We start from the raw sequence: 12,476 nt of genomic DNA on the forward strand, positions 1-12,476 counted from the left end.
AAAAGTATAGTTATTTATCGCGGTCTTGAATAATTGTAATGAGTTTTAAATAATATAATCGAACTGTTAAATTCTTCTAACAGTGTCACTGTTTTGTCTTTCGTCTACTCGTGTCTCTTAGAAATGAGAATTTTTCTAATTTTTCTTCCTATTATTTTTTCGTCGCAGGCTCGGCTAAAAAAAGGTTGAAAAAACTTGCGAGTTTATTTCTTATTTGTCATTCCAAGCAGTAGGAGAATTAGAAAGAAGCATTTTCGTCTAGCAGACTAGTCCTTCTATCATCTAAAACAAAATTCAAGGTCCAGTTTGAAGAAAGTCATTGCGTTTTAAAAAACCTTCGAATACATTCGCGCATCGCTTCAAGTCTACAAATTCAGAAGAAGAACCCAATTCTCGCAAAATATCTATAAAATCAATATTAATCTATGACAATAAACAAGAACAACGAGCTGCTCGAAATTGACCACCGCGAGCCGTCGTCCGCGTCAACTTTGACCCAGGAACCGTTCCCTCGATTACTCCACTTTCGGCAGTTCAATCGAATAAATCGCTGTCACGTTCGAAACGACGGAAAGGCTAATTAAAAGTCCACTAATAAGTGCCTTTAACACTTTATCGACCGCTAGCCTATTTATCGGCTTTTCGATTGCCAATGTTTATCGATCGCTAGCCTATTAATCGGCTTTTCGATTGCCAATGCTTATCGACCGATAGCCTATTAATCGACTTTTAGCTATCGACGGTTTTCGCTTCTTTACTGTTTTGTTAGTAGCTGACCTCCTGTATGCTGACCTCCCCATATCCTTATGAATTATAATTATAATTATTATTATTTATTATTATTTTTAAAGGAATAAGCACAACACAATGAATAGCGAAAATTTAGCCGGTACTGGGAGCAAATGCGCGCGCGACTAAGCCAGTCCTTACTGAGTGGCAGCCTCAACCACGACCAGACGATAAAGTGTTAAGTTTTACAAAATTGCTGAACAAAGCAAGAATCGTTAGAAATTAGAATCGTTATAAACTAATCGTAATATCGTCGATAGCACAGTTTCGGGAATGGTCTGCCGTCAGAGGGTTGGTCGAGGAAGATCCGCACCGTGCAACAGAATGACGGAGGACTGAAAAGTGGAGAGCGAAAGAGCGTGTTCAATAATAATCTGTTGCATAAAGAGGAACGCGGGGAGGGAGGGGGCGATTCTATCGAGCATCGCGGTATTACGTCCACGCGAAACACGGTGGGCGCGTTACCGTTTCCAGCGGCGCGGCTCGTTATAAATAAAGCGGGGCTCGGAAATAAATCGCGGGCGCGTCGCGACGGCCTGCGCCGCTCGGCGACGCGACGCGACGCACCGCGTTTCGGCGGCAGCATGGCGTGCAGGTTGTCGCGAGTGCGGCCCCGCGACTACCGGCCGGAGCGGAGCGTATTGACGCGGCGGATTGTAGGCGCAGGTTAAATCGAGCAGACGGTGGCAGCGGTGGCGGCGACGGCGTCGCGACGCCGGCTGCGCGCGGTTCCGCAGCCGCCCTTCTCCGTCCGTCGTCCTCGATCCTCCTCGTTCCACTGTGGCAACCCCCTCTGGCAAACGCCGCCGCGAAAGTGGGGGCCGTCGTCCGCCGAGAGGGAAAACTTGGGTGATGCTTGGGGAGGGAGGGGGGGGCAGAGACTACTTGTTGCGCGTCGCGGCGCCCTCGTGACGCCGATATGCGTCCCCCGACTCGGCGCCGAGCCACGCCGGCACGCCGAGTAGCGATGGCATCGATCCGGAATCGCGAGATCCTTGAACAAGCCTCGCGGACATCGTTTCTTCGATTTTGTTTACCATTACCAATAGCGTTAACAACTGATTGTTAACGCTAGATTTACGGAGCACAGAAAACAGCTGTTTTATATTGGTTTATAAAAGTAACAATAATAACATTTATTCTGATTTTTAACAAGTGTTATTGTGACATCTGCTGTGAGTAGCATATAAATTGATCGTAAATATATTAATAAACATTCATTAAAAAATAAACATTTCATTAATCGTAAATGAAAAAATTAATGACCCATCATTTTGACGGGTTACCTAAATCTAGGGTTATATTGTTTTTTAACCCTTTGACTAGGGAAGACTAATTAATCGTAAATGAAAAAAATAATGACCCATCATTTTGACGGGTTACCTAAATCTAGGGTTATATTGTTTTTTAACCCTTTGACTAGGGAAGACTTATATAGACGGCCTCTCAAGTCTACCAATATGTGCGAAAGATGGAAATATATGCAGTCCACATTTTGTGGACTACAACATCTTCGTTGTTGCAACAACTTATCATTGTGTTAAACGTTGTGTTTATCGAAGGAAACTTGTTACAGTAATTTCTCCCGGAAATGACAAATTACGGGCTGCTGTGAATTTGCCTGTGCTAGTCCTACGCCTATGTAATTTACTGGTACGTCCATGCTAAGGATTGACAGAGTCGGTCAAGGGTGTGACGCGACGCGAATTCCCGGAAGACAATGCGAAATGGTCTGTTTGGATGTGAGTCGAGTAAGAAAATTGCCTTCGAGAATTGCCTTTGAATTATGGCACGTGGCCACTGAATTGCCTTCGAATCGTGTCATGTGGCCTCCGAATTGCCCCCGAATCGTAGCAAAAAAAATAGAAATAATCGCGATTTAGTACAGTAAATTCTCTCTAATTGTCGCTCAGATTGTGCACAGAAATGGACAATTTGTGAAGAGAAAACACGATTTTTCGAGTCTTGAGGCACATTTTTATAGTTGCCGATTGTCAACAATTATAAAAATGAGGTGCAAGGTTCAAATAATCGCATCTTCTGTTCCCAAATTGTCCTTTTCTGTGTACAATCTGAGCGTCACTTAGAGAGAACTTACTGTATTCTCAGATCTGCCGGTTCAATTCCGACCTCCGAACATTTCTTGGAGAAATTATTATATTAATTATTATATATAATTATAATTATTATTACTATACCGACTGATTTGTTTATTTCGCTTCGTATGTATCGATGGTTCTATCTGAGAGTACAGCGCAGTCAAAGGGTTAATTTCAATTTCTTTGTCGTGTAAACGGGGTGGACCCTTTGTTGCAGAAAGTGTAATAAATAGCAAGCATACGGGTACGAGTGCATGATAGCAATAATAACAATAATACTCGAACGTGGATATTTCTCTTCTAATGTGTTCCTTAATGAAAGAAAGAACCTCGGTTCTTGTGAAAAAGATACCAGATCGAGAAACCCAGTACCAAATTCTTTTCAACGTCATGTACAGAAACTGCAGCAAAAATTTCAGTTGGAAGACTTTATTATTGTTCGAGTTTATTTATATTATTATAATATTTATTATAATTATTATAATAATTATATTTATGATTATTATAATTATTACATTATATTATATTATAATAATTAATTATATATTATTACATAATAATATATAATTATAATTATATTATATTATATAATATATATATATATATATTATTATATAATATATAATTATAATATGTATTATTACATAATAATATGTAATTATTATAATAATAATCATTATTGGCATTACGGCTGCGCGCGTAAGGATAAGAGATAAGGGCTTTAACAAATACGATTTCATTCGATAACGTGCGAAATAAAAATATCCGATCAACTGAGCTAATTAAACGGATGTTCTGCTCGAGCGGAGGATTAATGTCCGTTCTTGATCGAAGTTTGTGCCATCGCTGGCCAACGAGCGTCGATAGCAAGCCCCTTCGCTGGCGACGCGACGCCACCGGCGAGGCGAGGCGCGTCGCGTCGCGTCGCGGCGACGTCGTTACCACCACCATCCCCAGTCGCCACCACCACCACCACCGGCGTCGCGACACCGGCGTCGTCGCCACCACCGACGTCGACTCGTGACGCCGCCGTCCTCGACAAAAATAGACGTGTCGTCGCGACGCAACAGATATCATTCGGCCTCCAACGACACGCGCATGGAATTCTGACGAGGACGTCCGTCCTGCGATCCTTTCTTCGAGATTGTTCATTACGCGACGCTTTCTTCATCGGATGCTAATTGCACGGACACTTTCTTCATTATACCTTCTTCGTTGTATAATTCTTCATAATTTATTCGTTGATCGTTTATTTTCACGATCATTCTTCATCGATCATTTTTCATTGGTCGTTCAATACCACGATCATACTTCATTGATTGTTCATTGCTGCGATCATTTTTCAGTGGTTTTTATTACCACGATCATTCTTCGTTGATTTTTCATTACCATTATCATTCTCCACCGACTGTTCATTATCACGGTCATTGTTCAATGATCGTTCATTATCACGATCATTCTTCATTGATTGTTCATTATCATGATGATTGTTTAATGATTGCTCATTATCACGGGCATTCTTCGCTGATTGCTCATTACCATGATGATTGTTCAATGACTGTTCATTACCACGGTCATTCTTCATTGATTATACATTACTACGATCATTCTTAATTGATTGTTCATTACCACAATCATTGTTCAATGATTGTTCATTATCAGGATCATTCTTCATTGATTGTTCATTATCATGATGATTGTTTACTGACTGTTCATTACCACAATCATTGTTCAATGATTGTTCATTATCACGATCATTCTTCATTGATTGTTCATTATCATGATGATTGTTCAATGATTGCTCATTATCACGGGCATTCTTCGCTGATTGCTCATTACCATGATGATTGTTCAATGACTGTTCATTACCACGGTCATTCTTCATTGATTATACATTACTACGATCATTCTTAATTGATTGTTCATTACCACAATCATTGTTCAATGATTGTTCATTATCAGGATCATTCTTCATTGATTGTTCATTATCATGATGATTGTTTACTGACTGTTCATTACCACAATCATTGTTCAATGATTGTTCATTAACAGGATCATTCTTCATTGATTGTTCATTATCATGATGATTGTTTACTGACTGTTCATTACCACAATCATTGTTCAATGATTGTTCATTGTCAGGATCATTCTTCATTGATTGTTCATTATTATTATCATTCTTCATTGATTACACATTACCGCGATAATTCTTAAAATTGATTGTTCATTACCACAATCATTCGCCATTGATCGTTCATTACCATGATAATTGTTCATTGCTTATTCATTAAACTAAAAGAACCGGGACACGGTAATTTCTATTAAAATTTTCAAAAAAATCGAATTTAGAAGCCGGTCAGAATCGCTCGCATTACTATTTGCAATCAGTAGAAACAGTAGATCATGATCGAACACAGCAGTCGATTCGTATTTTAATAGAATGCGTATCAAACGAATTTTCGAAACGCGCGAGATCATTAAGATTACTATCGTTCCTGTGGGAATATGTATTCGAAACAGCGCAGAGAGACATTTACGTTCGAATCTTGTTTATTGACTTATTAATTGACTCCGAGGCACCATTAAAATTTGTTACATCACGTTCTCAGATGAACTTTATATTAACAAAGTTTAGATTTAACTGTTGTGCGAGTCACGAGAGTCAATTTCATGTGCATGAAACGCACTTTGTCACGTAAAATAAAAATACTATAAGTCAGAAAAACTATTTTAGATTTACAGATAAAATAGCTTCGAGTGCAAACGGTTAATAACATAATATCAGCCCGCAATCGCGATGTAGGTATGGAACGAAGTGTAACGAATATAATCCATTTCCGTTAGTCGTGCCCGTGGTTCCAAGAAAATGCGAAATTACGATTCTCTGTTCTATGTAGGAAATTATTAATGATAAAGGTACTCTAACCGGAGTGCCCGCGGAAGAAATTGTAAGACAAGGGGTTATTCGTTGAGTGCCGCGCTAAATTCGCATGACTCTCCATTTGCTGGGCCACAGCTGGTCCATGTTGCTCCATTTACTATGTACACCGGTAATATGTGTCTCGCAATATTTATCAAACAGAAGAGAACGTAGGTATTTCGCAACAAGTTACTCTGCCAACTGGGAAACTGGATGTTGAACGTTAAGGGAGCAAAGAACGTTTAGGGTGCTTCCCAAAGTAATTGATTACGTTCCGCCGTACAATGCACTGCGCGCTAAGAATCGTTCATTCAACAAGTTTGTCACCGTACCCTGTTCGAAACGATGCAGCGAAGCGTGGTCCTCCTTCGTCTGACCAAACCGATCACATTCTACTTCGACGATCGAGCGACGCGAAAATAACAGCAAGGTGAGCCGAGGGGATAGAATTGAAATTGTGCCGCACAATTCGAGCGTGACAAACAGACGGTGGATTTTTTTATGCAGGATAACAATTTTGCGAGATATACATTTCTTTTCTCCTTTAATTACTTCGTTGCGTCGAAAGTAATGGAACAGTATTTTTAAATTCGATAAATGTTTGCATCGTTTTTTTTATTGATCTAATTATTTTCTAGAATTTTTGTTTATATCTCAATACTTTGACGTGCCTCAAGAATTTCATTAAATTAAGATATTTTATTCGATTAATTACAAATTGCAAAGCAATGTTACGTTCTCGACGTTCTCTTGCAAATCTGAATAAAATCACGAAATTAACACATTGCGGACGGGGCTCTGCGCGTTCAACACGCCTTCAAAGACCGCACATTTTCGAACGCTCCAAAAACATGCTTGGCAAGTAACAGGAAGCGGATACACACATTTCTAATTTGCATTTAGTATTCTTAAATAATACTATATATACATAGTTTATATATCTGTTTATTATATAAGATTTTTTACATTTTAACTATTATTTATTATACAAATTTGAATATTGATTTAGAGTGGCTATGACTGATCATTTCTACATGCTTGGAATGATTCATTTGTTTCGCTAAAATTACTTAGGAATGCGGGAGGCTTCGTTACCATGGTTACGTAACAGAAATATTTGCGGCTGGTTGCTTGTTGCCGATTAAATAAAAAAAACATGAAAACGAGATATCTCGTGACTCGTCCGCAACGTTCAATTTGCTAAAAACGAGATATCTCGTGAGCCGTCCGCAATGTGTTAAAATGGATTATCAAGTTTTAAAAATTAAATTCTCAATAATTCCGTAACGTACTACTTCATTGACTCTGGAATCAGCAAACATGATCTCAAACCAGTCTGGTTCGACGAATGACTGGTTTCTAATTGTTTCTATCACAGTCTCTGGCACTGTAAAAATGTCTTAGTCGAAAATCTTTATATGAACTTTTTCGATCAAGCATATATCATGATAAAAATCGTATCAAGTTCAACTAAATCCAACTTTGTCATTGTTACAAAACAATGTCCATTAGCCGTATTCAGGGTTCTGTAGATCAACTGTTAATAACGTGAACAGGATAAATCTGATCAATCACATAATCACGATGCATTTTTTAAAGAACCGCGCAGGTTCGATTTCAATCACACAAATTCTCACAAAGTGCGCGCGCGTGTCCGGCCGTGAAAGTGTCAGGGATGTAATCCGTACATACCGAAACGTTAAAAAAGACAACTCAAATAAATTCCGAAGTTACTATAAACAACCTTAGCAACAAATTTGTGATCAAAAAGTACAGACATTGGTAAACAACGACACCCCTTGTTTCTCACGAGTCGAATCAGCCTCGCGCCATTAAGAATCCAACCCGATCATTCGTCGAATCGGCGCCTCAAAAATTGAATTCCTCGACAAATCGACGCTAACAAGAACCTCCGATACACCCCAGAAACGCGGAACACATCCTGAAACCAAGAAGAGGCTCGGGTGTCGCGCGCGGTTACCGCGACAAGAACAAGTATCTCCACTAACCTGAATCTGATGTCCGGGGTTGTTGATGTGTAGCTGCTGCGCCTGGTTAATTTGCAAGGAAGAGGTGCCGGATCCCGAGGGAGGCCTCGGCGGCGTGGAGCTGGTGAAGGGTGCTTGCGATCCGGTCTGATTCGGTCCGGCGCCCTGGGATCCCCTAGGCGGCAGGGGATACCCGGGGCTGCCGTGATTAGGCATCGACCCGGGACTGCCGCCGTACGGGGAATACTGCTGCTTGTAGCCGCCGGTAGGTCCTAGCATGCTGGGCTTGCCGCCGGCGGCCGGCTGCGGTCTCTTCATGTCCGCGAGGCCTTGGGCGAACTGCGTTTGGGAGCCGACGAACATGTCGTTGGCCTGCTGGCTCTGGAAGCCGGCGGTGCCGTTGTTCTTGTGATAGGACCCGGTGCCGGTGGTCGCCTGGGCTTGACCTCCGGGCGGGCCTGTGCTGCCAGGGCTGCCGAGGTAGTCCGATGTGCCGCCGAACTGCGGGAACTCGGCGTAAGGGGACCTGGCGGTCGGGCCTCTGGCGGCTGCGGCCGCCGCGGCTGCCCCGGGATTGAAGCCTCCGAGGCCGAGTTGCTGGCTCTTGTGCTGGTGCTGCTCGGCCATCTGCTTGAGGGTCTGGGCCGCGGGGCTCATCTCCGACTTGAAGTCGAGGCCCGAGTATGGCAGTCTGGCGGGCGAGTACTGGGCGGAGCCGAGGCCGCCGGGGCTCGAGTTTGCTGGCAGAGAGCTGCCGTTGTTGCTGGTCGTGCCGTTGTTCACGCTGTTGCTGTTCGTATTCGCGTGCTGCTGGTGAATCGCGTCCTTGTCGTCCTCGATCTTGATCTGGCCGTTGTTCGTCGCGATGTTGTTGTTATTGTTGTTGGCGGCCGCGGCAGCCGCGGCGGCCACCGCGGCGTTGTTCGCCAGCGCCTCCACCGGGATCTTGTCCTCGAAGTCGAAGTCCTTCATGAACTCCGGATGGAAGTCCGAGATCTCCGAGATCAAGTCCTTGAACGCGTCGGACGTGATGATCTCGTCGCCCGTGTCGTCGCCCATGAAGTCCGAGAAGCCGGGGAACCCGCCGCCGTTCGCGGCCGCGTCCTTCTCCAACGCCGCCGCGCACTGTTCAAGGTCCACGAACTCGTTGTCCGGCTCTTGCTTGCACTCCACCAGGTTCCCTATGTCCACGCAACCGATGCCACCGCCGGCGGCGCCCGGGCCGGACGTCGCTCCGCTGCCCGGGCCCGGCCCGCCGCTTCCGTTGTTCCCGGTCTGCGACCTCGAGGTCGCCGAGGCCGGCGTGTCCGGGCCGGACTTCGGCGACGACGACGCGTTCAGCAGGTCGCTCTTCACCGAAGCGTTCGTAAGCGCTTTCACCGTCACGTTCGTCGAGATCTGCTGGGCCTGCGAGTTCGCCGCCGACGTCGTGAACTCCAACTGTTGCACTATTTCCACCGAGAATTTCGTCAGGCCTTCGTTCCCGCCGCCGCCACCGCCGCCGGCGTTTCCGCCGCCACCGTGGGCCGGGCCCGTCGAGTTTGCTCCGTTGCCCGGCGGGTGCTGCCCGTGGCCGTGATGAGGCCCGCCACCGCCGCCGCCGCCCGGGCCCTGCTGGTGCTGATGCTGCGCCTGCGTACATTGCAGCTTCACCGGCGGTTCGCCGAAACCACCGTCCCCGCTTCCGCCGCCGGCTGTCTCCAACTCCTCGGCCGTCCTCTTTACGAATTTTTGCTGCTGAAACCAGAAACAAGGGGAACATCAGCTAGATTCGTTTGTGGGTCGTAAGGGCATAGGATTGCAAACGGATCGCGAGGCGATTTCGCCGATGATCGCGTTCTTTCGGACTAATTCTTCTTGGCGATAAGAATTCTTTGCGCGCAGTCACGCCTGTCGCCGTAGTCGAACGTTTGTGGGAGGACAGTTTCGATTCCCTGGTAGGCTAATTAACGCTGGACGAATAATTAACGACTGGACTGCGGGTTTCGTGCGTTTGCGACGGAAATGAGGAGATCGAATTCAAAACGAAGGCGTTCGAAGAGTTTGAAATGATGCGACGACCTTTTTCAGCGGTAGCCAAAGGTGTGATATAATGTGTATTTGATTTTTGTTTCATTCGTTCGGGATCAAGATAATTTTGTACCGTAACTATATTTATAGCAATATCGGTCTTTTCGACAGATATATACAGGAAATTCTCCCCAATTGTCCTTCAGCTTGTAAACGAAAATGTACAATTTGGGAAGAGGAGATCCAATTATTTGAACTCTGCGCCTCGTTTTCGTAGGTGTTGACAATGGGCAACTATAAAAGCGAGGCGCAAGGCTGGAATACAAGCTGAAGGACAATTGTATAATATGTAAATTATTATTTACATATTTGTATAAATTATTATTTACATATTTGTATAAATTATTATTTACATATTTGTATAAATTATTATTTAGATATTTGTATAAATTATTAGTTAGATATTTGTATAAATTATCATTTAGATATTTATATAAATTATTATTTAGATATGTATATAAATTGTTTATACAAATTTAAAATAACGTTTAAAAATTTTATACAAATTAATTATTATTTAATGGAAATTAAATTATTATTATTAAATTAATTATTATATTAATTAAAAAAAAATTTACATAAAATGTTTGTAACCACACGAACCAAAGAGCGCTTGTAGGAATTCGAAATTCGTTAGCCACATCCTTCTTCTTTTCCAACGCTCTTCTCATTGCCTCGATTACTTTCATTTTCTTAGCAAGTGCTAGTGTATTCGAGGGATAATTAGCGTCTATTTCGCGGTAATCCGCCGGCTGGCCGAGTCGGCGGAGAAAAGAGGCGAGCCCGCGAGAGGGAGCACCGCCGCTGGAAGGCGCCACGGAGGGATTCCGTTCTCCCAGTGCCACCCACGACGAGATCGCAGCCGGGCAAGCAGCGTGAACCGGGAGCCGGTGGAAAAACGGGAGGAACGCGGTAATGGCTTCTAAATCCCGCGGTCGCTGCTCGGCCTTGTTTCCCATTTGCAGCGAGCGACCGGTTGCGTCGCGTCGCGTCGCATCGCGGCGGATCGACGACAAGCATCCTGGCTCGTGGGTCAAGGCAAAACGCGCGGATCTCGAGCAGGCAGCCGAGCAGCCGAGTCCTTTAAACCCACCGGTTTTTCTGGGAGCCCGGCCGCGGCAACCGGTAGCGCAGGATATTTAACTCGGGGAACGGGATGCCTCGCTACGCCGCGCCACGCCACGACGTTTCTTTCGCAATTAACCCGGCGATTTCTCACCGCGCCTGTCAATACCGGCCACGCTTTTTCCGCGGACCCTCTTTGTGCGGCTCGCCGCTGATGCCTGCTGCCCGCTTAGGCTCGCGGCCACCCCGCAACCTCCATGAATCTCGAGCGATACCATGCGTGACTGTATGCGACGCACGGTGCGCCGAGTTAAGGGCAGTTCGGGGACAAGAATCGAATTCTACGATTTCGTAGTTCGTTCGTGCGTGTTTTAAAGGATTGGAGCAATATTAACCCTTTTAGTGCCGGGCGAAAAAGAGGCGCTTGTGCGAAGGATAACCGGCCGAATTTTACGATTTTAATAGGATTTCGAAAAAGGCTCATAAAAAACCAAACGGAAAGCAATATTTACATAATTGAAAAAGCAGTGTATTAACCCTTTCGCTACGGGCGGATTCTCCGTCGCGGTACTTCTGCTGAACAGAGCGCTGCGACATCACTGCACGCTACGCGACGGCGATCGTCAGCGGAAGTCGGTACTCCGCGGCGGTCGGCGGAGAACCTAAGCTGTTTGAATTGAATGAATTTTTCGAACGAAAAAATTTTTCTCCAAAGGGTATTTATAAATAAAGGGTATTCCAGGGTATTTTATAACGTCTTAGCATGCGCTCTTTAATTTACAGTATGAGAGGAAATAAAACATTATGCAATATAATGCATCTTATGGAAAGCCACTATAATGGTCCGTAGTACCTCAGTGGCACCAAATGGAAAGCCACTATAGTGGTCCGTAGTACCTCAGTGGTATCATATGGAAAGCCACTATAGTGGTCCGTAGTAGCGAAAGGGTTAAGGACAAACTAGAGAACAAAATAGTGACGCGATTTTTTCTCTCGCAATGAAATTAGACTATTTGTAACGTATTTATTTATTTATAACGCTACAAGGTGCGGGCCGATATATCGGCTCTGGCACTTTCGCCAGTGCAGTGAGGGCCGATATATCGGCCTCTGACACTAAAAGGGTTAACACGTTGAATGCCACGCCGGTTTTACAGAAATTGTCCATGGCGCCACGATGAATTTTCTTTTATATGATACATATAATGTTGAAATATTATCTGCGATAGATAAGTTACAGTGTAGAACCATGTTTGACATGTTAATTGCGACAGGGGTCACTGTTTGAATCGACGATGGTAATAATACAAAATTTTAGATATTGACATTTGTTTTATATTATATATATTTCTATCAATTTGGGCGCGCCGGTCACCGATGGTCCCCATGGCATCATCGCCATGTTAAGTGCCGGGCACCGGTGACCCCCGTGGCATTCAACGTGTTAATCCTTTGGGGTCGAGGAATTTTTCAAATGAACTTTTCGCTGGATTGAATATAGTGTAAGTCTGGTAGAGTTCGGCCAGCGCGAGAGACCGGCCACTG

General features: G+C 44.3%; 1 protein-coding gene across 9 annotated transcripts in view; it reads right to left on the reverse strand.

Moving 5' to 3' along the window:
• Positions 1–12,476, reverse strand: part of mam (neurogenic protein mastermind) — a 522,803-nt gene that overhangs the window by 155,181 nt on the left and 355,146 nt on the right. For 5 of the 9 annotated variants that reach the window (XM_076524423.1, XM_076524421.1, XM_076524427.1 and 2 more), the window contains one exon: positions 7,818–9,533. In XM_076524423.1, the coding sequence (XP_076380538.1) occupies positions 7,818–9,533 (1,716 nt within the window). The remainder of the gene's footprint in view (positions 1–7,817; positions 9,534–12,476) is intronic. The other 4 variants (XM_076524424.1, XM_076524422.1, XM_076524429.1 and 1 more) reach the window with 1 other exon arrangement.

This window comes from Megalopta genalis, chromosome 9, assembly GCF_051020955.1.
Source record: "Megalopta genalis isolate 19385.01 chromosome 9, iyMegGena1_principal, whole genome shotgun sequence".
NCBI classification, from domain to species: Eukaryota; Metazoa; Arthropoda; class Insecta; order Hymenoptera; family Halictidae; genus Megalopta; species Megalopta genalis.